Source organism: Larimichthys crocea, chromosome XXI (genome assembly GCF_000972845.2).
Source record: "Larimichthys crocea isolate SSNF chromosome XXI, L_crocea_2.0, whole genome shotgun sequence".
NCBI classification, from domain to species: domain Eukaryota; kingdom Metazoa; phylum Chordata; class Actinopteri; family Sciaenidae; genus Larimichthys; species Larimichthys crocea.
Window position 1 is genome coordinate 15,217,860 of NC_040031.1, and position 25,676 is coordinate 15,243,535.

Sequence of the window (25,676 nt, forward strand, 5' to 3'; positions counted from 1 at the left end):
TTTTATTATGCGCGTGTTTCATAATGAAAATAATGTGCAAACTAAGACATAATAATGAAAGGGTGGAGAAATACTCCTGACCCACACCAAAAAAAGAAAAATACACCAACAAACTTCAGGTTATGGATTAAATTTCCACTTTTTTATGTGTTTTTCTCAGAGCTCATGTTGAACCTTCTGTGCAGTGAGCACTGTCGCCCTCTGTTGGCAGATTAAACACAGGTGGAGGCTGATTTATTCCACATATTAAGTGCGGCACAAAGAGTTGCGCGCAAAAATCCTCCTCTCCAACTCTTTGCATCAAAATATCTGTGAGCGCACATCACACACATGCACACTGTGAACCAGACTGGCCACAGTCTGAATCCTTACATCTGTAAATCACCAATCTCTAAGAAGATATACGACCAGACTCTTTTGTGTGTGTGTGTGTCTGTTGTTGATGTTATGGGCGGATCTGCGCGTTCATGGCTCCAGGGTCACACCTTCTCCAACCAGCTGTGAGTGAAGACGATGAATCCCCGCTGACTGACCGACCATAAGGGACGGCGTTAAGTGAGAGGGAGGAAGGGAGGAAAACATTGGACAGCGATGACAAATTCAACAGCCTTAATTGGAGAACTTGACAGCGCGTTTTAACAAATGCAGGGTCCTCCAACTGGGCATGCTCCATCTGGTGTGAGAGGAGAAGAGCTGGTGTGAATAACAGGCAGTTTGGGCGTTTTTCATCTCATGATTTGTTTTGGTTCCTCTCACTCAGATAGACTGTTGATGCGTTTTTTCCCTCTCTCGGTAATGCATGAATGAAAGTGTGTGAGCAGGAGAGCATCCTCTCTCTGCCGAGAGAAAGACCTGCTGTGCAGTGTTAGTCGTTGAACGCAGAGAAGGAGGCTGAGCGTCGGTGTGAAGGAGGTGAGTCTGCAGGCGGCAGCAACAGAGGAGGGACTGAAGCAACACCGAGTCTCCATCAGGAGCTGCCGGACAGGCGCTGTCCGCTCAGTACCACCGCAGTCACCTTGCTGTGAAAGTCATAAACCTGCTCAGGACTGATCTGATCAATCACCGCAACTTGGGTTAGTCCAATGAGCTGAGTTTATTCCGCTGGCTGGGGGCAAAATGATCAGCGTTTGTCCTTTTATCTCGACATCTTGGATTTACCGACGATGTGACGTCCATTCTTAATGTGATGCCATTGGCTGCGATCGTTTTTGGATTTCGTCTCTATCCCCTCCAGTGAGTCTGGCAGCTTTACGCGTTTAAGATCCTCCAGTTTGCGTGTTATGTGCGTGTAGAGACAGTGTTGTTTTTTTTAATCTTAAGGAGTCTGATGTCGTGTCAAGCATTTCTTTCATAGTTGCTGAGGAACGACAGGTTGTTTTTGTGCGCTGCCACCCTTATATAATTGTTTTCCTTCAGTCTAATCACTGCTGTGCATTGTTGCACGGTGCGCCTGGACTTACCTTTGCGATGAAGGGAACTTATTGGAGAAATGCCTAGGGGACGCAATGGGCCTGAGCGACGACAAGGATCGCATTGTGATAAACGTGGGAGGGATCAGACATCAGACATACCGCAGCACCCTGCGCACTCTACCTGGCACTCGCTTGTCCTGGTTGGCCGAGCCTGATGCACCCAACCACTTTGACTATGATGCCAAGATCGAGGAATTTTTCTTCGACCGCCACCCTGGCGTTTTTGCACATATCCTTAATTACTACAGGACAGGTAAACTGCACTGCCCGGCTGATGTCTGCGGGCCCCTCTATGAGGAGGAACTGGCCTTCTGGGGCATTGATGAGACAGACGTGGAGCCATGCTGCTGGATGACCTATCGCCAGCACCGGGAGGCAGAGGAGGCCCTTGATAGTTTCGGCGGGGGGGGCCTGTTAGACCTGGCGAATGATGATCCGGAGCCAGAGCCGGAGCATACTGAGGATGATGTGGATGAAATGACAAGGAGGCTGGCGCAGGGAGACTGCCCTGATGCCAGGAGTGGAAGCCTGTGGAGCCGGTGGCAGAAATATGTTTGGGCTCTGTTTGAGGACCCTTACTCCTCTAAATATGCAAGGGTGAGTTACTTTGAATTCTTTGGCTTTGCTCTTCCTATTGAACTTTAGAAACCTCATTTGTAGTTATCACAGGCACATTCAGAGCTAGACAGATACTCATTTAGTCGTTAGTGTGTGTCTGCCTTTGAATGATGGATCTGGGAGGTTTACAGAGGCTTTTGATGACCTTGAAATTACCCTCCCAGGAGTCTCCACAGCAGGGATGTGACAATACAGAGAAAGATGGAAGAAAAATCTTTCAAAGACATCATCAGTCAAAACCATTTACATGCAAATCACCCTCTATCTTGTAGGAGAAGATAAAAAAAAACAACAACTCATGTGGCTCTTACAGGTCTTTGGATTGATATTTCCAGGGCACAGGGATCCCTGGACAGCCTCTTTGGTTAAATAGGTCAGCTACACTTCAGGAAACCAGATCTTTGGCACCACCAGAAGTTTAGTGGCAGGCCTCCAAGACAAAGAATGAGGTTGCTGTTAGATGTGACATTTTTGGTCTTCGGTATGGGCACTTTTCCATCTGGGCGCAATGCCTCTCAACGGTGTCAATGAAATGACTTTACACCTTCTGAGTTTTTTTGTTTTTTAAACCGCCGCCACCTACGAGGGCCACTGTGCTGCACGCTGGTTTAACAGCTGTAGCAGACTGGTTGGTGTAATTAGTTATCAGGCCCCATCCAGCAAGTGTAAACTGTATTGACATGTTCTCACTCTTACAAAGCATTAGTTAAAGTGGTTTAACCAACACACACACACACACACACACGCACACACACACACACACATCTCCCAAAGCAGAAAAGCCCTCAGATGTGTCCTACTTTTATCAGTGAGCAAGACAAAGCAGAGAGCGAAGATTGACAGAGCTCCACCAAGACAGGCAAGAAGATTAATTAGAACTGAGCCCCAGAGTTAATTACAGCCTCTATTCACAGTGGATACATCAGTGAAAAACCTTTTGTCACTGCATGTCACTGTAGGTCTGTCGTTTGCCAGCACCAGTGAGAATTAGCCAATAAGGAGCAAACATTCTTGGCCTGTCACCCTCCCTCCAGGCCACACTGTTCCTAACTGTCACAAAGACACATAATTTACTGTAAGAGGCGCTCTGATAAGATGCAGCGTTTGTTTAACAGTTTGAAGGGTGGGATGTTCGGAGGGCTCAGTGAGCCAGTGTTTTAGGAGGTGTCAGCGGTCGCCATTAAAGTAGCTCATAAGTATGAAGCTTTATCACACTGGAGGCAGTGATGGTGTTTAATTTTCTCTTGCTAACTGATGCACATAGGCTGAGCAAAATGAGAGCACCCCGTCAGTAAGGGCCGCAACTATGGATTATATTTATCATCAAGAAAACTGGCAATTATTGTTTTATTATTCTTTTAATAATAATAATATATATATATATATATATATTTTTTTTTTTTTTTTTTTTTTTTTAAGTTGACATTCAAACAGTCCAGAACACACGCACACACACAAGTAAATCTCATTTTAGAAACTAGAGCCAGTTAATTTCAGGAAATTTTGCTTGAATCGTTATGAAATTATCAAAATTGTTGTAGATTAATGGTCTGTTCAAATAATCAGTTGACTAATCATTTTAGCTCTATTGTCAACAATCCTGAAATAAAATAGTGAGACGTTGATAGGGTCAGATTAACTCACGGTAATTTACCATTTCACCATGTAAATTTAGACACTCTCAAACAAAGATGCAATTAATTAAGTTAGCACAAACCAGCTGACAATAAATCTGTCGCTTTTGGGCTCCTGAAGGCTGTTACCCACTTTGTCTTTGCTGTTGATTCCAATCTATGTTGGTTGTGTGTGGTTGAAATGTATTGTTTTATATTCTAAGGTGCACTTGTTATTTTGTACAGTACATACTGTAGAGGGTGGGTGGACAAAACAATATTATGCAATCCAATCCAACAACACCACATACACTGTACTAATGTCTCAAAAATTGACACAAAATCTCTCTTAGAGCAACAAAAGCTGAACATTATTGATAGAGGTAACTTTTGTAACATGTGCATTTTGTATTGAGTTTGAAGACATAAAAAAAAAAACTCACAGAACTCTTCAGATGTTACATGAAAAGTGTGTAATATGCAATGATTCCTCATCTTCATCTTCATCAAAACTGGTCTGCGTCCTCTTTGTTCTTTGTGAGTTCTCTCACTGAACAAAGAGGACAGCCCTGCTGACAGAACAGAGAGAAAGTCAGTGTGCTGTCTGTGCTAACACACAGTTTCCCTCTGGACCATCATACTAACATGGATGGGAAGCAGACAGTCATAAACAGCAGTGATTTCCTCAGCACAATGCGATGAATTGCAAGTGATGAGATGATATGATGAGGGCCTGTTTTCCATCTCTTGCTGCATGCCCGCCTTGGTGACACACTGTGAATGGACTGGACTGACTAAGATGCTGTGCTTTCCTTTGCTCAGTGGAATATATGTGAGACTTCCTCGTGCCCAGACATGCCCTGCTCCACCTACCCTCATCCCTGATGCCATTCACAACCTACTCCTCCCAGCTGCTTAACAATGCTGTGCATTAGTCTGAGAAGCACTACAGGGCCTCACTTACTCTCATAAAGACTTCTTCATGCATGAACAATCTGCCATCGATCCAACTTTTGTGATTCATAGGATAATCAAGTAGCTATCTGCTCTTCCCGTCTGCCTTTTTGTCCAGCTCTGATCTATTGACTTTAGATTCCCATTGAAGATACAGCTGTCTTTTCCTATACAAACTATGGTATAATGCATGAGCTGTAAGACACTGTAAACCAGAACAGTGCGATCAGAGAAGGACAGGATTGTAATCAATACCCAGGAGAGAATACTGTATCTGTTACACCTATGTAGTATGCATCAGAAATATCAGAGACTAAATGTGATGAAACGTGATCATCTAATCAATACATAATGAAGGCTGGAGTACACTTTTTCCATTAGGGGAAATAGAGGTTTTTCACAAAAGTGTCCTTGTGTAGCAAACCTCTCAGCTCATTGCAATTCCCAAGATCATCTGGACAGCATGACCTTGTGTAGGGAAAGACCTACTGTAGTGATTGTGCTGAAGGGAAGAGCCCCAGCTAAATTTAGTCATGAGGGTTGACACTAATATCCCATCTGCTGCTGCTGCTAGTGCTTCGCTCTTTGTAATTCTGCATGTAGCATACCCTTGAAAATGCCATGACCTTGATATACAGCAGAGGGAAGGGAAGCAAGGCTGGCGAGCTCGCATTGATTGTCCCTTTTACAATGACACTTCTGAATCAAGACACATAGTGAATAGAGAGCGTGTGTGTCAGTGCCACTGTTACTATCATGCCAGATGCCACTGTTTCATAGTAGACTGAATTGTATTGTGTTGTGGTCAAAATTGCTGCTTGCGAGTCAAGCTTGATTACATTGCATTAATTACTGTGTCCATTCTCCTCTCTGTCCTTCTACCCCTCCTCGCTCTCCCCTCTGTTTCTATTTCTGCACCCTATATATGTATTTCCTGCTCAGTGGGTGGCGCTGGCCTCGTTGTTCTTTATTCTGGTGTCCATCACTACCTTCTGTCTGGAGACCCACGAAGCCTTCAACCCCATCATCAACCGCACTGAGTTGGAGGAGGTGGGCAATAAAACAGTGGAGCACTACTACCTGGAGACTGAGACTGCGCCCTACCTCACCTACATTGAAGGTGTGTGCGTGGTGTGGTTCACTTTTGAATTTCTAATGCGAATAACTTTCTGTCCAAACAAATTTGACTTCATTCGGAACGCCCTAAACATCATCGACTTTGTGGCCATCCTGCCCTTCTACCTGGAGGTCGGCCTCAGTGGGCTCTCGTCCAAGGCAGCTAAGGACGTGTTGGGTTTCCTGAGAGTTGTCCGCTTTGTCCGGATCCTGCGTATCTTCAAGCTGACGCGCCACTTCGTGGGACTGAGGGTGCTGGGCCACACATTGAGGGCCAGCACCAATGAGTTCCTGCTCCTTATCATCTTCCTCGCTCTTGGTGTCCTCATCTTTGCTACTATGATCTACTACGCTGAACGGATTGGAGCTAACCCTAACGACCCTCGAGCCAGTGAGCACACACAATTCAAGAACATCCCGATCGGATTCTGGTGGGCTGTGGTGACCATGACGACCCTTGGATATGGAGACATGTACCCTCAGACGACCTCTGGTATGCTGGTGGGAGCTCTGTGTGCCCTGGCAGGAGTGCTGACCATCGCCATGCCCGTCCCTGTGATTGTCAACAACTTTGGAATGTATTATTCGCTGGCCATGGCAAAACAGAAACTACCAAAGAAAAAAAATAGGCATATCCCTCGGGCACCACAACCAGGTTCTCCAAACTTTAAATCAAGCATCAGCTCCCAACCTCAGAGCCCCATTGCCCATGACGACGTTTTCGAGATAAAGTTTCAAGGTAAGAAACAAAGACGATGCTGATGAATCATTGTCTCATCACTATTTAGCTCTTTCATTGTTTGTCTGTTCCCACACTTCAATCAGGTGAGGATTCAGGCATGAGATTGAACAAATGAGTTTCCCCCAAAAAACAATCAATAAAATATGTGATGAAAAGCATATTTTACTCAGGGTAGGAGAACAGAGAGAGGGTGAGTAATCCAGCTATTGATTTTGCACTTCCTAATGCAGTGATTCACTTCTCCTCTCTCTTAAGACTAAGTGAGAGTCTGTAATCATCATGTATTTGTATGTTAAGGACACGCAAGCAGATGCTGGAATCACTTGATTTCTTGAATTCCTAGTGCAAATATATACACACACACACACACACACACACACATATATATATATATATATATTGACCTTTGATATAGTTTGTGCTCAGAAACAAATAGAACAATAGAACAAACAGAGTGCAAGGCAAACATGAGACAGCAGCTAGTTAATCCCTGTGTGTGCATTCATGTTGTACAACGTTAAAACTGAAGATATATTAAAAAAATGTAGCAGCAAGCTGGTATATGAAACCAGTTTTTTTCCCCGTTTGTTTTTGTTTTGTTTTCCTTTTTGTTTCCTTATAAGATTCCAAGCTGAACGGCGAGGCAGCTAACGCAGCTCTGGCCAACGAAGATTGCCCTCATATAGACCAGGCCATATCCCCGGAGGAAATCTTCAGCCCCAGCGAGAGAGAGCGGCCCTGCTTCCTGGTCACGACTGCTGAACGCCCCAACCACACAGGGGGCAGAGTGAGGAGGGGTACGTACAGTAACAGCTAATTACAGGCCCCTGTAAGACACTGACACCGTGTAGCCCGTAGACAGGACACGCTCTTTCTTTTTCTCCCTCTTTGCTGAGTGTTTACGCCTCAGTTTTTCCACAGGCACACACATGCACACACAAACACAACTACAAACCTCTTATTGCAACCTTCACACACTTTCACAGCAGCTGCTTCTCTTCAATTGTATATATTCCAGATCACAATAACATCTGTTCAGGCCAAGCACAATCACCACAAATGTCAATAATAATTGTCCACATCTACATAATATATTTTTTGATACCATGCATAATGTAATACCCCTATTTATTTACAAGTAAGAAAGCTATTTTCGAGATTTATATGATCTAGAATGTGTTGTCTTACATGCCTAAGAAAGTTTTTATGTGCTTTGCGTGTACCATGTATGTATATGTGTTTTAATGATATATACCATGCAGGATCCCGAATTACGAGTACATTCCTCTTGACCATAACGGTGCATGAAGTGTCTTGCTGATGGGTGCTATCAGTATGGTGAAGGAGCACAACACACATGGAGGAAGGCTAATGTCAAATATTATTAACATTACTGAGAGCCAAATTCAAATTTAGTGATTTGTACTATTTTAATACGATGGTTAAACCCTTTTTATTTTATTTATTAATCTACAAAACATTCCTCTTAGAAAGTCACGTTAGTCTCCAGCTGTGTGTGCAGCCAGCACACCGACAGTAAAAGGCGTACACTATGAAATTCTACCTGTAGCTGAGAATACATTCCCTGCCTGAGGTGCCTACCTTTTCGAGTCTTTTATAGTGTTATACTCCGAACCATTCCAGTACCACCCGGTGCATGCTGTTGTACTCCTGATGCACTCAATGCATGGAGAATAATAATCTGTCTCAAGCCTGTGTTGACCTGTTTCTTTGGAGACAAAAACAAGAAAGCAACAGGTGTAGTATTATTACCAGTGAGGAACACCAAAACTTTTTGTTGAGGATTCAGTGCTGCAGTGTACTCAGAACGTTCTCTGTTTTTCAACTGAAGGTTATGAAAAGCCTTGGAGCCTTAACAGCATGTCTGGCATGAGCGGGGATGCCTCTGGAGTGTCCTCAGTGTCCGCCCTGCCCTGCAGCCCACCCTGTCTAATGCAGCACTCACATTCTCCCATCCCATCCATTATGTAGCATGGTTGAGTAGCAGACACAATGCCATTGGAAGGCCAGTCCACGCCCCTTCTTCTTATCTTTCCTGTCAGAGTTTCCTTTTTTTTTTTACACTTGCCTTCACTCCTGCTTTTTTTCCATTTTTATTTCTTTATTTTCCTGGAAAACTGTATCCTAACTGTGCTTATACTTAAGCTTCCCAAGTGTTCTCCTTGGGTGTGTCATCATATCCTAGACTAGATAACATTGGCACATGCCACTCTGCATGGGTCACCTCAGTTGCAAACAAAGCACTGTTCTACTTCTACCACAGGCTTTCCCCACTCTTTTCCTGTGTTTACATCATTGCCTGTTGCTCTGTTGCTTTTGATCTCACATACTCTTCTGCCAGTAACTTTTATCGCATCTGCTTTTTACAATTTTGTGAAAGAAAATTTCATAAGATGTAACCCCTGCTAATAATATGCTGGACATTTAACAATACATGGCTTTTAAAACATATCCAAAAGGTATCGTTGCCAGCTGTTAAGGGAACTCCTCTTAAGTGCTTTGTACGTTGCAAAGTAGAGACGTTATCATCCTGAAAGTGCAATCCAGACGAGACTCAATGTTATGAGTGGCCATCAAAAAAGAAAAATTGAACATGATGTTCATGATGTCCAATGCAATATGGAGATGATGACAATTCCTATGATACTAGTGATGAATACATCTAATGTCAACAGAACTAAATCTGTTTGCTCATTTGCATGAACTGCATGAGAAATTATGTTGAACAAGAAACTAACTGTACCTGTAAGAAAAAAAACAAACTTTTTCTTTCAAAAGCTTCTAAAGCTTTGTCATTTTTATGCATTTTGAGACAGCTTTACAAGAGACTCAGTCATAGCAGAGATTTTTATGTAGCTGCCATTCTTTGCCTTTCCCCAAATTCATATATTTATTTTCTTGTATTTATTCAACTGGGGCCTCCAACTAAAATAGTGTGATTTAACTTGAACGATCTGTCATAAAGCTAACTAATGCTGTTATGAGCATAAATAGTTTTTATACAAATATATTTACTGGTAGTTATGAGTTTTTAAAATAGCATTGGTAGTCTGCAGCGACCTCTATGACTGCTGCGATGCCTAAATTAAGGCAGGATTCATGAATTATAAAACAACAGTGCCTTCATACCTGGTGAGGCAAAGTTAAACTGAGTAATAAATTGACATGATATTACATAAGTGCTCCCAGTGTAGCATAAATACACTTTATACCATGCTCATAACAGTGTAATGAAAGCTTTATTTTATAAGGTGCACCTTGTACCTTTTGCACCACCCTCGTCCCTTAATCACAGTAAAAAAATGCCTCTTGGTTATTATTGCTACACATCAAATACAAACAGTACTAAGATTTAAACTTTAGCTGCTGACTTTATAATCCCAATCCTTTTTGTATGATAAAGCACAAAATATAATTAAAAGGGGACCAGGCATTTCTACAGAGCCAAAATATATAGAGTTATGATCAACAAGAGATGTAACGAAGGCTCCTGCAGTTTGTACGTCTATTGATTCAAAACATCAGTACTGTTACTGTTACATGTGTTGATCCTGTCCCAATAATTATGCATAATCCTTTCAGGGCACTTTAAAAAAAAAAAAAAAGTTGACCAATCAGAAATGTTAATTTCTAGAGGAAGATATAAGTATAGCAACTCATCTAAGTTTTTGTTTTTATTCTGAATGAGCAGAGTTTTACATTTCGAGTCATGTCTCTTGTGGTAATTAATGGACGTTATATATATTTAAAAAAAAAACAATTTAAAAAAAAAACCTTGTGAAGATTTGATGTGAAGAGATGCAGGTGAATTATATGCTCATGCAATTCAAGTGAAAAAAAAAAAAACAATACGACACAGTATGGGATGTGGGTCTACTTGGGGAAAGGTAAATGCATGTATTTTACATTTATGCAACAGAAAAGTATTCAAATAAAATATGTAAATATAAGTCCTTGCATGAAATAAATTTTATACACAACGAGCGTTTAGACTCCGTTTTTATTCAACAGCACATGCATACATACATCCTCTCTTTCCCACTAGCTTACAGCTAGTGCTTTCAGCTGCTGTTTGACCCTCCATCTACCTGTGTCCGGGGTCAAAGAGAGCATTAAAAAAAATAAAAAATAAAAAAATGAGGTGACTGTGAGAGCATGACGCAAAGTATACAAACGCATGACAATGACCGAACTACTGTACATCAACATGTAAAACGCAGCATGATTGGGGCATGTTTATTAACCTACTCTAAGTCCAACCTCTGCACACAGACAGTACATCGTTGTCTGATGCCTTGGCTAAGCATGGGAAATACATGGTAAACCTGTGGTTTACCATGAGGAACTAACGGAGCACATTTTCTTTACTCTCCAAGCTAGTGTCATTTCTCACCTCCCCACTCCCCCCCGTACCTCCAGAGGTATCCATCATCGCCATCATTTCCACCATTATACATAATTTGTGTAATAATTTATTTTTGTTATTGTTTTTTTATATGTTTATAGAGACCCAGCGACAGCACCGGAGCAGACAACCAACAGAGTCAGTTTGTGTTATGAACCATGGTGTACCAACCACTATGTGTATGACCCATAATGGCCCATCACCCACCTGATAGTCCTGTAGCATTGTTGTGTGTATTACTTAGTCTTTTTAAATGGGTGTGACAGTGACAACCTGTACATCACAAACTCAGCATAGATGTAGCACTGAGGAAGTTTTGTTGTCAAGCCTTATGTAGCTCAGTATCTGTGACTGGTTACTGTGTTGTAATTTGTGTGCCTATTTTTGGTGTGTGCCAGTGCTGTAAATACGCTTTTATGTGTGCTGAAGTTGTGTGTACCAATGTTTTTGAGTGATCATCAAATATTTGTGTGCTTCTTCTGTTGAAAGAAAAAAAAATGTTGCTCCGATTTTAATCAAGACTGCCCCCTCCAACTCCCTCCAGCAAAAACATGTCACATGTCAGCCAGGCTAAAGTTAAAAAAAAAAAAAATCATTAACTTTGCACTGTCATGGTCACATCTTTGTAGACTTTTGCACTGTTTTGCACCAGTGAATTTTTAACATTCCTTTGATATGTTTTCAGGCATCAAAGAGATAACATCCACAAAAAAATGAAAGAATAAGAGGTCATACTTTAAAAAAACTGAATTAATGAGGCATTAATATGTACTGTTAGCAATCTATAAATAATATAATTAAGCAAATCTTATATCGTTTTATTCCAGCGAGGAATAATAGACATAATAATGTTGGTATATCTTCATTTGTAACTACGTGTTGGTTAACAAAGACAGCCTATGTATAAAATACTCATATCACAGTTCAGACCTTAATAATTATTCTGTAGTGTTTTTTAATTGACAATCATGTAGAATTGGATTTTTCTTCTTTTTCTGCACACATGCAAATTGGTATAGTAGTATGTAATACTAACCAATGCCAAAACATTTCTCACATCATACCGGACAAGTGCCTCTGTTATGCAAATTATTCTTACAATTCATCATGTGGTTATAGTTTAACCAACATGATGAATTAATGATTTATAACTAATGTGTTTGATTTTAGATTAACCATCAGTCACCAGCCATTTAAAACAAGCATCAGTTCAGTCCTCTAAAAGCACACATACAATAAGGACCCCTGAACGGATCAGCTTCTAAAGGCAAACAATGAGCATACCTAATATAAAACATAAAGGAGAGCCATTGAGTATAAAGTACAGCTTTATTGTTTGTGTGGAAAAGTTAGTGATAAGGGACCAACTTTTTACCAAACAGCTGCAAACGCACTGCCAACAACCTACTTAGATCTGTGTGCAGTCAAGTACAGCAGATCGGGATCTGCCAATAGAGCTGAGCCCAGATGGGGGGACAGTGTGCTGATCATTGTCAGATATACAAATAAAACAAACAACTGTTATCATAAAAAAGAAACAATAACACAACTAAGAGGCAACTAATGTGTGCCGTTTAGTGAGACTTCAGAGTGTGTGTTTTAAACACTGTATTTTGTGGTTAGTTATCTCAATGAGGTGTTCAGTGATCGTTTTGATTGGTTTGTTGTTTAGGGATTTTTTGTGTCTTTTTTGACCAATACAGTTCAGGCTTGTACAATAAATAGTGATAAATAATAAAAAAACAAACACAGAAATTATCATTTTTCAACGAGTGTTGATTTATTTTTTGAACTAATCCAGGTAAAATGACATTAATTTAACTTGCATAGTTTCAGTAATACACATGTTTTCTATTTATTTATTTAATTTGCATAAATCATGAGAATTTTTTTTTATCTTTTTAAATAAAAAAGTAAACACATTGCAAAGATATGATCCATGAGCCATTCTGAGTCCTGCCATTGCCCTTGACCACAGTACTGGCTTCAGACCTGCAGTTGGGTCCCGTTGCTGCACTGCGGGCTCCCACAGCTTATAAATATGTAAGTTGGGTCAAAGCAGCGGACAAATTTCCCCCAAGAGGGAGTCAAGAAGTATACAGCATGAAAGTGGTGAAACACAAAAAGAACCTCGAAGAATATGACACAGTCTGGCAATATTATAAATAACTGACGGACATTTGCCAAAGATAAACATACAATGTGTTAGTTGTAAATCACAGAGATGTTTAGTCTGAAGTGCAGAGATTGACTGCCTCCTGACACTCAAGATCACAGCAATAAAACCGCTGACATAGGAAGATGGAGCTATAGCACCAGCCTAGCCCAACCCTCACATGATCCATAGCGGCTTCATTCAGGAAGACAAACATGTCAGGTGGACAAGGAGCCACAGTGTAGGCATGGCCATGTCCTGCAAAGCCATACTGAACTTATGATGGACATGTCATCTTGTCCATCAAAGGCTGTTCAGAGAAATTATGGCCTCTGTCCACATGTGGCATAACTCAGCCTGTGTCCAACTATAACAACATTATTTATGATGACTGCAGTTTGAAGTCTGATCTTTTCAAGGAGCTCAGGTAGCACGTTAGAAGGTGAAAGTTACTGTATATTGAAAGGCACTTAAATATTCATATGTAAGCACCACCGAGCCACTGAAGAGTAGTATGTTAATTCAAAAATTCATTGTTTTTCCTAGTCTTTGATTGTCTCATGCTTAATAAATGTTCCAGATTCAATGTTAATGAAGTGGAGTCAGTGCAGAGTTTTGTCCCAAGTTAGTCGACGTAGCGCACACTGCCATAGAGTGTCCGGCTCCGCAGCCAATGAGAAGAGGTCTGAGACCAGGAACGAGCTGTGGCTGAAGGACGTCGGTCTGTGAACCGTCTCCACACATTCCATGTTCGTTCCAGCCCCAGGAGACGAGACACCCCCCTGAAAAAAGAGAGGGGTCATGGGTCAGTGGAGCTGACAAGACAGGAGAGAGACGTCGGCTGCAGCATTGTATCGTGAAAAAATAAAATAAATTAGCAGCCATGAAGTGCACGATCACAAACACAAACACACAAAGCCTCTCTGTCCCTAACACCGAGACTCAGCCAGTAATAAAGCCCCCCTGCTCTTCACAGCTGGTGAGGTGTTGGTGGGTGCGGTCAGGTCTGCATCACCGAGGAGACACGTGCCATGGCAACACAGTTACCTAATACGCTCCATTGCCATGGCAACAGAAGCGAGCTTGCTTTCTCAAGGGTAACACATCTTCAAGCTTTCCCCCATCCTGCAGTTGTGTGTGTGTGTGTCTTTCATGTCGTCTTTTCATTTATTTCATCGTGGGGTCTCTTTGTCTTTCTGCGTTTCTGAGCTCGTCTCTTTAAAAGAAAAAAACAACAACAAAAAAAAACAACCCGTAGGCATCAAAGATTTGGATTCGCCAAGTGACACATATGCTTTCGCCAGTTAGCAGACCAAGATATCATGCCAAGCAGCTTATGTCAGTGTGACATTCTGCCAGATATGGCTTTTACAAACACACACACACACACACACACACACACACACACGTAGCCCCGTCTTTAAGATACTGTATGTATTTATGATTGGACTGCATTCGTCTTTGATTAAGGTCGTTCAGTAAACATTGTGCTTCTCGTTTATCAGTGAGCTCAATGTGTTGAAACATTTTGTTCTTTGGGGAAAAAAGCCTTTTTTTGGTGCCGTGCTTAATTCATGGACTCACTGACTGGAGTACAGCACATCAGTGTTTCCATGGCAACAAAGTGCCTGCACAGTATTATGCGCAGCAAAAAAGAAAAAAAAAGAAATTCAAGACACTCAAACCAAAAGCCATTTGTAAACAAACCCTGCCATCCGGGGTTAGATTTCGGCAGTTTTAAATCTAACACCTAATTACCGACACCGCAGCGACACAATCTGCAGGAGGCGCCTTTTTTTAGCGTGACTTACATCATACTACAGGTACAAGTTAAAACAGGATCTGTTCTCAGGTGTTTGTCCTTATACGTTCCTGTTAAGTAAAACAATTAAATGTTCACATTAACAAAAATCTTTCCTCAGATTGGATGAGCTGTGCCCACAGCGTCTTTGGCCTATCTCCCACCTCTGACCACCGATGATGAATTTCATACATGATGAGCACTTCCTCAGGTGCAAATGGGCAAGGGCTGAGCAAGCAACAGATATCATGAGCAGCATGCAATGCTCTCCGTTCTTTTCCGCCTGACCTACTTCAGCACCAGAAATAGCAGCACTCAGGTCTCTGCTTCCAATCCTGTTTTGCGATTTCATTGCTCCTGCCACCGCGCTCGAGACAGGAGGAGGAAAAGAGGAGCGCATGGCACGGGAGCAAGGTGCACAAGGTTCACATGAGTTCTCCCTTTACTGCTTCAGCTTTCTCATCGTTCAACTGAACTCCTGAAAGCACAGAGCAGCGCTTCGTGAGAACTGTCACAATGACGGACAAGCCTGCGTTAACAATTTCCTTATTATAACGGCATATCCAGTTAACAGTTCAAATTGGTCATCAAAAGTGGATGCCCATTCGTCTCCTCTCTGAGTATCAACAAACTGCTCCTGTTTCAGTCTTCATTTGTGGTATTTAAATTCATGTTGCTGTAGAAAGAAACGGGGTCATTGTTCAAAATTTAATGTGAAAGATTTTATTTCCAAAATGTTTTATAGTGCACGTCTGTGACTACAACCAAAAGCCAGAGACTTTTGGCAAGCCTGAAAACAACAAAGACCCATTTGATCTGTTTGTTAACCTAACAAGGAATCACGCAATAGATAGACTGCGTTGTCTATGCTTTGTTCTTATGTGAATAATAGGAGACCGCTCTCCAAACAGTCTAGAACTGGAAAAACATGTCTGTAAATGTGTGTGCGGTTAATTCAGCTCTTTTCTTACAGGCCTCTTCGGGTAATTGCGTCTGTCAGTGATACCCATCTATCCATGTTGTAATTGCTTCCTGATGCAAAGGCCACAAAGCAATGAGCTGGCCTCAGAAATCCTCTACAGCATTACCAGAAGAATTAATATTTCACACTGATGTTTAACTGTAATGTATTAGACAGTTCCCTTACTAACTCTTTGTTTCAGAGAGGAGGACGAGGTTGAATTAGTTCACCCTCACCGATGTGTATTCCCTCTTCCCTTTAAGTACTTAAAGCCAGAGTCATGTCAGGCTAAAAGCAGTCTCTTGTTTCAGCCACTTGCTTTTACTGAAACCAATACGCTCGAACTATTTCTGCTTAATTTCTCTCTTCCTAGATGTACCTTATGTGTATTAGGTTGTCAGATGTTTATGCTTATCTATTTTTTATTTTTTTAAAGAGATTGCACTCACCTACAATGGCAAGGTTATGTTCAGATCCACAAGCAATCTGTAGAGAGAAAGATTTGAAAAGTGTTTAAAATGCATGTTGCAAGCAGGCAGCCAATTTTAAAGACTGTAATATCCAAGAATTGTTATGCCAACATGGATGCTGAGATACTTTGTAACCAAACCTGCTCTGAAACTGAAATAAAATGCCATGTGTCAAAATATAGTCATCCAACTTTTATTCAACGGCGCATACAAGTGCTAGCGGTGCAAATAGTGTTAGTGACGATTGGGTCTGTAAATAGACGCTCCCTCTAAAGCAGAGCAGAAAACTGTAACGGAAAAGCCAGCTCATTCATAAAAGCTAGAACACGCTGCTGGGCTGCCCACAGGAGTTAATGCAACTGTCTCAGGATGGCTGTGTATGCTTGCCTTTGCGGAAGAAAAAAAAGGCCATTAAATTGTAAATTTTGGTCAGCAGTTTTTTTTTTCCTTTCGTTACTTCTACAGGAAGTGGGGGGAAACATTTTAAATTCTCATCCTGAACTCTTCAAACCTCAAAAAGAGTAAAAACATGAAGCATCCAGCTGTGGTGACCCATGAATAAAAACATATCCATTCATTCCTGAACCACTGACAGGTTATAATTTGTTACTCCATTAATGTTCATAGGCCTCATAAAAGTGTGACAGTTTACTAAATATTGACCCTGTGTGTGGGTGGGTGTGTACAGTGTACGAGGGACTAACATGGTAGGGCAGCCCGAGAGATTCATAGTCCAGTCAGCTAATCCATCTTGCCTTTAGCTTTACACACAAACGAGGTGACTACGCCTTGACATACGCTGGCGCTGCTGCGATGATCTGTGCGCAGTAGAAGAATGATCCAGAGCTTGCCCTTGCCTGTCCCTGACATCCACTTTATTGCCAACGATATCCAGCCACACAGCTGCCATTTGGACTACAGGTTAACTGCTGCAATACCGTGAGGCTCACACATAATTGCCCTTATGGGAGGACGAGAGCTCTGCCTTCACTGAATGTAAGTGGTCCTCTGGGAGTGTGTGTGCGCTCTACAGGCTGGATATAGTGATGCAAATCATTACGAACCTACTCTTAGTGGGCCTGGCTTTCATTCAGTGGCTATGTTTTATCTCATAGCAAACAACCCACAGGTATCCATTTTATTTGTGGTTGTTTGCTGCCCTCTGCTGGACGCACACAGGCATTTTCTGCTAAAGCATGAGGAGGACAGCCACAACAAGAATATCATTAATGCTCATTTTTAGTCTGTAGAGGTGTTAGACACTGAGAAGTCTTACCTGCGTTGCTCCTTGGAGGACTTTAACCTCTGCAGGGAGGTAAGGGGGACCCACTGCCTGCTGCTCTGGGTTCTGACTGGTTGATGCTTGACGGCCCAGTTGTCCGTAATCTGCTCTGCCCCATGTGAACACTCTCCCGGTCTCTGAAATGGATGATGACTTTGTTCAGATGTGGCAGCTGATCTGTTAAATCTGGCTAAAACTGGTGAGCATCGCAGACATAATGCGTGTCGTCGTGTTTCACCTGTTTGAGCGACAGTGTGCGTCCAGCCGCTCCACACATGGACAACTTTCTCTCCACCCAGGAGCGAGCAGTTCACAAGAGTGGGGGAGGACAGGAAGGGCTCTGTGGTGGTCAGCTGGCCGTGCTTGTTGCTTCCCCACAGAAACAAATCGCCGTCTCCTGCACACATGACAGAAGCGACGTTACTCTCCATCCAGCAGCCGCAGCAACAGAAAGAACAGAGCAGTAATTGAGCGGTGCTGGTCAACTAATTACAGGACAGAAGGGAGGCCAGACATTATGTATGAACAGACAGCTCGCTGTGGAAGAGTAGCACAAAATGCACACATGCACATGTACGTATCTGCATTTAAATTATAACCTCTCGTATGTAGGGAAAATTATACACATCAATATGGTAAAAAAAGGGACTGGAGCACAGCATGGGTGATATTTACATGCATTAAAGAACTAAACTTAATTTAAACAGTGAGAAAAAAATAATTTACAGGTTTACACAGGGACTTTGTGTCCCTGTTCATCAGTGATGCCCTTGTGTCTGGTTATTTTGGTGCATGGTGCTCTGTAGTGCCTCCCAAAGAGGAGACGTTGGAACAGGTTGTGTCCAGGGTGTGATGGATCTGCAGTAATGTTTCCTGCCCGTTTCCTGACTCTGGAAATGTATATGTCCTGAGTGGAGGGCAGACTGATTTTCTTTGCAGTTCTGACTGTCTGGTGTAGTCTGTTACTGGACTGGATTACTGCAGTGCAAAATTGGATCAGCACCTCCTTAGGCACGTTGACTTTCCCCAGCTGGCACAGGAAGTAGCTCAGTCTGTAGGGGTTTGAGTTGGGACCCAGAGGGTGGCCGGTTCGAGTCCGTCATGGAAGGTCGTCTGGTAGCTGCAGAAGTGCCAGTAAACCTCCTGGGCACTGCCAAGGTGCCCCTGAGCAAGGTACCGAACCTCCTAACTACTACCAGGGCACCGCTACGTGATTGCCCATCACTCATCATCTCTTCACATTTGCAGGTCTATGAGCCCTTTGTCTGGTTGTAAAGTATACTATCAATTCTATTCTACGTACATCTGATGCTGATGGTCTTTGTGCTGGAGTCCCTCTTAGGTCCTGGGAGATTGTGGATCCCAGAAACCTGAAGGTGTCCACAGCAGGCACAGTGTTGTTGAGTACAGAGTCAACTGTCATCTCAACATCTCTGAGCATGTTCAGCTACAGGTTGTTAGGACCAGCTCTTCCACCTCCTGTCTGAAATCCATCCTGAATTATCACTGTGTTAATATTGCTGGAGGTTAAAGTCTCTTGAGGGACAGTCATTTGTGTGGTGTAGCCACAAAACACTCTGTGCTCTAGTCTCTCTTTTTCCTTTGGAAGTTTGCTGTCTGATCTGGGAGGAACTTGATTCAGCTGCTGGGCTAATTCAAGTCATCCTTCTCTGCTGGAAAACATTCACTCATTTCAACTAAACCTTAACTGTTTGTTTATTTTAGAGGGCACAGAGTCCAGCTTGCAAGTCTTTTTTTATTATTTCTTATTTTTTTTTAACCTTTTTACCTAAATTCAATGGATCTGCTGCCTTGTTTGTTGCCTGTGTTAACAATCTTCTACAAGTAGGACAATATATGGACCCTACAAACATCATGCAGTATAATGATCATCATATGTCATCATTGTCATACCTGTAAGGCACACACAGTGCGCAGAACCTGCAGTCACCATGTGTGAGGTCTTCTGGTCCAGACCTGCACAGGTACGAGTATCTTGTTAGATTTAACAACCATTTATCAATGTTCTAACTCACTTAAGGCCTAAAAACTTTATCTTAGTCAGTACAGAGTTTCACTCTCACTCACCTGGTACCAGAGAGGGCACAGTAGAGCTAAGGTGTGATGGGACAGGGCGTGGACTGAGCGCTCTCTTAGCATGACTGGAAAGACCAGTTCCCCACTGATATACACAGCCTGAGTCTGAAGGCGGGACAGAAATTTGAATTTGTGGATTGACTGCATAATGAAAACACATAGTTTTGTTTTTTTGTGCAAACTTACCAGTAACAGCTAGTGAATGTCTGAGTCCTGCTGCTAGGCTCACCGCTGGCTCCTTCAGACTCTGGGAACAAACAGCACAATGATGTCTGCTTCAAAGGAAATGATCAAACTCATCAAATCATAAAGTTCAGTTTGATCTGTCAGGATTTATGTGACAAACATTGTGTTCCTGAAAAGTAAGCGGTTCAATGTGTTCACCTCAACAACTAATGGATCTGCAGAGTGTGTGACTGTCTGTCCGACGCCAAGTTGTCCAAATGCATTGGAGCCACATGCCAGTACTCGACCACAATCTGTCAGTGCGACACAAAACCTCCATAAATAAAACTTGCTGAAATATTCAACATTTGGATGGATGGAAGTTAGAGTAACAAGCTCCCTGCGTCCATCCCATTTTTAAAATTGCTGTGCTATGAATTCTGTATAAATCCCTCAAGCAAAGTCTGCTAGTTACAGACTTGCAGAAGGCGAGGCCTAAGGGCAAAAGTAATCTGCATGAGGGCCCTGGTTTTATGACAACCCTGATCACCTGGAATGCGGGTTTACTGCTGTATTAACATCATGCCTGATGAAAAGCATATTTAGGTTTCATGGTTACTACATGCAGCAAGTATTTATGTCACCAGACAACTCAGCATAGTTGTATGATTGCAGACTGGGTTCTATGAGGGTTAAAAAAAACACTATGCACTGACAACATGGACCTATATTCATAAAATACAGGTCTTGAAAGCTAGACGGGCAGAAGTAGTTGACGTGACAATCTATATTTTTTGCTTTTTCAGCCACTTCTGTCACATTAAGCGCCAAGCCGGATACATAAGCGCCTCCCAGTCATAATTATAAACTGGATGTTTGCATGAAAGATGTTTCTATGTTGAAAACTGGTAATTACAGTGACTTCTATCTGACGTGAACGTGGCCTAAATCTGTGGGTGTGTGAGGAATGCTCCTGCTGTCCACTTACTGACGTCTACGGTGATGTAGTTACAGTCTTGTGTGTATCAAACAGATTAAAGCCATTTTACCAACTGATCATGCTCTGTTTTCTTTACTAACTGACTGTGTAAGTTTTATATTCTTGCATTAAAGTAATGTTGTTATGCCCTATAATCTCATTACTGGCTGCCGTGACTTTCCCTGAAAAATAAATAAAATGTCATCTGATCCACTGTCCCTGCCTAAAAGAAACAAATGCTTAATCCTTCTTCTCTAGTGCATGTGTAAAGCGAAGGTGAAATGGTGCTTACCGGTGAGAAGAAGAGTAAAATCCCAACCACATGCTACTTTTTTGACCTTTTGACTTAGACTTGGGCAGAGTTGAAGAGTTGAGATGTCTGCATTGTGGCCAAGTCCAAGCTGGCCTCTGTGATTCTGTCCGCACACAAAAACCTCTCCATCCTCTGTCCAAGACAAAACACACCACAGACATTTTGAAACATGAGATTTATCATTTAGTAAGCCAAAAAAGAAGAAATAGATGTTTGAAATCTGGACGATGGACAAAGGTCGAACTGGCTAGTCACATATGAAACATTTAGGTTTTTTTTGGCATCCTTGTACCGACATGTGATGTGCATATAGTTACACTCAAATCTTTCAACAGGATAAAAAAATCAGTGTGGGGTAGAAACAGGTTCTCTTCTATTTTGTGGTGCAGTGGTTAGCACTGCTGCACATGAAAAGGTGGAAGAAACCTCAGGAAGAGCCACAGAGGAGGGATCCCTCTCTCAGGATGGACAGATGTGCAACAGATGTCACATGTACAGAACAAATCAACACAAATATATTGTACAATTACAATGACAATGAATTGACATCTATTGCACCTTTTTTTCCTGTTGAAGGGTTTTTTGTGGGCAAGTTTTTCCTCACTCGAACCGAGGGTCTAAGGACAGAGGCTGTACAGATTGTAAAGCCCTCCGAGGCAAATGTACTTTGTGACTTTGGGCTATACAAATAAAATCGGATTTGATTTGATTACAATTAATGATAAAATGATTAGAGTCGCAGTGGAACCTGTGATAGAGAGACACAGATGCACAGCGGCAGCAAATCATCAATCCAATCCACTTTATTTATATAGGACGATTTTAGCAAACACAGGCTTTCCAAAGTGCTGCACAGCGAGATAGAACACAATAAATAACACAACAGAAACATGAAGTAGATAACAGAAAGATAGAAAACAATAAAAATAAAAATAAAATGAATTTAAAAAAGCACTACCCGCACAAGATAAAATAAATAGAACAGACAAAAATAAATAAGTAAATAACAATATGCATGTATACACATAAAATCAACCAACTACAAAAGCCAAAGAGAAGAGGTGGGTTTTAAAATGAGACAGAGAGGAGGCCTGTCAACTAACTATAAACTGTAATGGAGTGGAAAAGTAAAAAATTTTAGCAGTGTAAATTGTGTGCCTGCTATCTATCTATCTATCTATCTATCTATCTATCTATCTATCTATCTATCTATCTATCTATCATCCTTCTTGTCATAACAAACAATTCACCTATTTAACCAGCAGGGGGCGTCACATGATCTCTGTTCTGTCTTAAGTCCTCGGCGTGAAACAAACAACATAAGTCGGACAGAGGTTGTATTTATATATATTTATAAATAATATATATTTAATATTTTTGTATTTATGAGGAGAAGTGCAGTTTCAGGAGCCAGCAGTGACTTACCGGTGACAGCCACGGAGTGACCGCCGCCGCCGCTGAGCGCCCTGAGCCCCGCCTTGTGTTGTTGTAACGCGGCGGCGTCAGAGAGCCGGGGACGTGCCTGGTCCTCCACATGTCCCTGTCCCAGCTGTCCGTAGCTGTTGGCTCCCTGACAGACACGACATCAAATCACCAACACCGCCCGGTAACGTGTCAGTGTTGACGCCGAGCTCGCTTTAACGATAACGGCGGTTTGTTTCGGTAACGGTCAAAGCTGACGTCACGCTGCTGATGGTGAGTGTGTGAGACGGTTAAACTTCACACACACACACACACACACACACACACACACACACACATGAATGAATGAATGAAACACTTATAGTAGTGAAGAAAACAAACTTACCCACGAGTGTATACAAAACGGCTGCGAGCTCGTTTCCATGGAGTCACCGGCGACGAGCACAGTAGCATTTGCGACACTGTCGTAAAACACACACACACACACACACACACTCACACACACACACACAGTGGATGTTTGCCTATTGCATCAGAGCCAGGTTTGATAATGTGAAGATGCATTATGAGAACATTTAACAATGAAAAATTACCAATAAAAGTTACATGCAAATGAACTCTTCTATGACAACTCATGTTTTTTTTAATGGCAGTGTAACCAAATCTAAAAACCAGCTCTGTCTTTCTTTCACACCTGTATGCAATATGTTAAACTTGCATAATCTTCATCTCATGTTCATTTTAAGCATGACTTACAGTATTATAAATAATGCAAAGTCTGTTCAAATCAAATCAAATCACATTTTATTTTTACCTGTACCTCTAGTGTACCTGTTGTTAATTTCAGGGTCCAGGTACTGCACCATGCTGTCACCAGCAGTGACACTGAACCTAACCAAATGCAAAACTAATGAGAAATTGGTCAGAAAAGATGAGCAGGTAAAAAATGTAAGCAGCCTCCACCAGTAAAACCATTCCTGTTTTGGGGATCGTCTCATTGTTGCCCCTCTAGTGTACCTGTTGTTAATTTTATGAACACCAAAACAGATGAAAATGATTAACAACCCCCCCAGCTACTTACCTGATCGGATCAATATCCCAGAAGTTGAATTGGCTTGATGCTATACTCTGATTAAAAAGTCAAATCAAATCAAATCAAATCAGATTTTATTTGTATAGCCCAAAGTCACATATACATTTGCCTCGGAGGGCTTTACAATCTGTGCAGGGAGTGACACCCTCTGTCCTTAGACCCTCGGTTCGAGTGAGGAAAAACTTTCCCACAAAAAACCCTTTAACAGGGAAAAAATGTGGAAGGAACCTCAGGAAGAGCCACAGAGGAGGGATCCCTCTCCCAGGACCGACAGACGTGCAACAGATGTCACGTGTACAGGACAAAGTTAACATTTAAGTTTAAAAACGTATCACTCGTATTGCTCTTCTCTTTCACAAGATCATTAAGACAGTAATATTTTGAGTCACATCTACAGGTACATAACACCAGCAGCAGTTATGTCCTTAGAGGTTAACATTTAGTGCATTCAGGTGCTTTGTATGTCAACCAAAAAAAAAAGCCAGATCTGCCACAGCATCTGACACTCCTAGCAGGCCATAAATAATACATGAAGCTGCGGGCTGCATGAAATCTAATCGCGGGCCATGATCGGCCCCCGGGCTGGCCTTTGGACATGCCTGGTCTATGATAAGTTGATGAACAGGTTTCTTTCTTTTCTTTTTTTAATGCTACTTCCACCTGGCTAAATATAATAAATATATTATTTAGTACACACTCTGATAAAATATTAGAAACACCTCTCAGTGTAACATGACTATAAACAGCCTCCAAAATTACCATGGTACTGAATTAGCACCTTTTTATAGCAATATTTTCAGAGAATCTGAACTTCATAATCTTTACGGCAGCAGTATTAAAACGTGTTGCAGATCTGTTGCTTGTGCCATCTTCTTTGCAGCCATCTGTAGAGCCAGTGACACCAAGAAACTGAACTGTAGGCTCGCTCTGTGCTCGGTACCGCTCTGGAGCCCCTGGAGCTAGTTGTTAAAAAAGGATGCTCCACAATAACTCACATCCACTACATGACTTCTTAATCAAACAACAGAGGCGATTCAGTCAGAGACTCCTGCAACTCGCTACAGGAAGTCATTCCTGCCCACTGCTCACTCTGTAACAGTTGATTTTGAATGATGGACACTAGTAAAACTTGCACTGACTCTTCCTCTGAATAAGACTGCAAACTGCACATGTTTTTTGTATGTTTTTTACATGGTTACTGTAATTATATATTCTTCCTTCACTCAGACTTTAATCTATTTATACTGCATCATGCCTTTGTATATATCGTGTGTCTGTTTTATGTTTGTAATCCTTGTGGCTACAACACAAGAATTTCCTAGAATTTCTTATAATAATCTAAGTTATATTAATAACATAGAAACATAGTTTTAATGTGGTAATTTGATCAAGATTCTCCAGAAAGACTAAAGTGATTTTGGAGGTGGGATAGAGAGAAGCCTTGATTGGACATGGGGATTCCCTGCATCTCTGCATCCACACAGAACCACTCATGATGTTTTATACCAGGGCTTGACCTGGTGCAGCCTGGAGGATTATCTGTTGATTGTTTTCTCAGTCAATGTGTTGTTTGGTTCAGAAAATGTCAGAAAATGTTGAAAAAAGGGGAGGTGTCTTCAGATGTTTTGTTTTTTCCACAACCCTAAGATATTCAGCTTACTCTCATAGAGAACTAGAGAATGATTTTTTAAAGATAATTTTCTTTCAAAATGGCTCAAAGTGATTAATGAATTATCAAAATAGTTGGTGATTAATTTAATAGTTGATCATTGCGTCCAAAAAAGCTCAAAAAATGTCACAGATGGTCTTGTTTTCTATTTTAGGGAGACACCTGTTCATGACATTTCTTTTCTTTCGTAATTAATTTGATTAATTTGAAACTGAGATGGTATGTCCCTCAGATCAAAGGTACAGTTATGTTTACAATATTTAACTGAGATAACAAAACCTGAACATAGCTATTATCATGACTTTCAGGGTTCTCACTGCCATCAGTC

General features: G+C 41.6%; 2 protein-coding genes across 4 annotated transcripts; one reads left to right on the forward strand and one right to left on the reverse strand.

Moving 5' to 3' along the window:
* The first annotated feature begins 308 nt into the window (after positions 1–308).
* On the forward strand, positions 309–12,574 carry kcnc1b (potassium voltage-gated channel, Shaw-related subfamily, member 1b). 3 transcript variants are annotated; one of them, XM_010747167.3, is made up of 4 exons: positions 318–2,069; positions 5,600–6,512; positions 7,139–7,312; positions 11,043–12,574. In XM_010747167.3, the coding sequence occupies exons 1-4, from the start codon at positions 1,506–1,508 to the stop codon at positions 11,150–11,152; spliced, it is 1,761 nt and encodes a 586-aa protein (XP_010745469.1). In that variant the 5' UTR covers positions 318–1,505; the 3' UTR covers positions 11,153–12,574. The 3 variants fall into 3 exon arrangements, with proteins under 3 accessions (XP_027128491.1, XP_010745469.1, XP_010745468.1); XM_010747166.3 differs by lacking the exon at positions 11,043–12,574 and adding an exon at positions 8,368–10,516 and having other exon boundaries at positions 319–2,069; XM_027272690.1 differs by lacking the exons at positions 7,139–7,312; positions 11,043–12,574 and adding an exon at positions 8,343–10,516 and having other exon boundaries at positions 309–2,069; positions 5,600–6,490.
* A 122-nt stretch (positions 12,575–12,696) lies between these two features.
* sergef (secretion regulating guanine nucleotide exchange factor) lies at positions 12,697–23,075 on the reverse strand. The gene is made up of 11 exons (XM_019253991.2): positions 22,972–23,075; positions 22,590–22,734; positions 21,144–21,296; positions 20,092–20,186; positions 19,894–19,954; positions 19,699–19,812; positions 19,525–19,587; positions 17,849–18,007; positions 17,605–17,747; positions 16,308–16,344; positions 12,697–13,878 (listed from the first exon to the last, which is right to left on the reverse strand). The coding sequence occupies exons 1-11, from the start codon at positions 23,008–23,010 to the stop codon at positions 13,685–13,687; spliced, it is 1,203 nt and encodes a 400-aa protein (XP_019109536.1). The 5' UTR covers positions 23,011–23,075; the 3' UTR covers positions 12,697–13,684.
* Between the last annotated feature and the right edge of the window lie 2,601 nt (positions 23,076–25,676).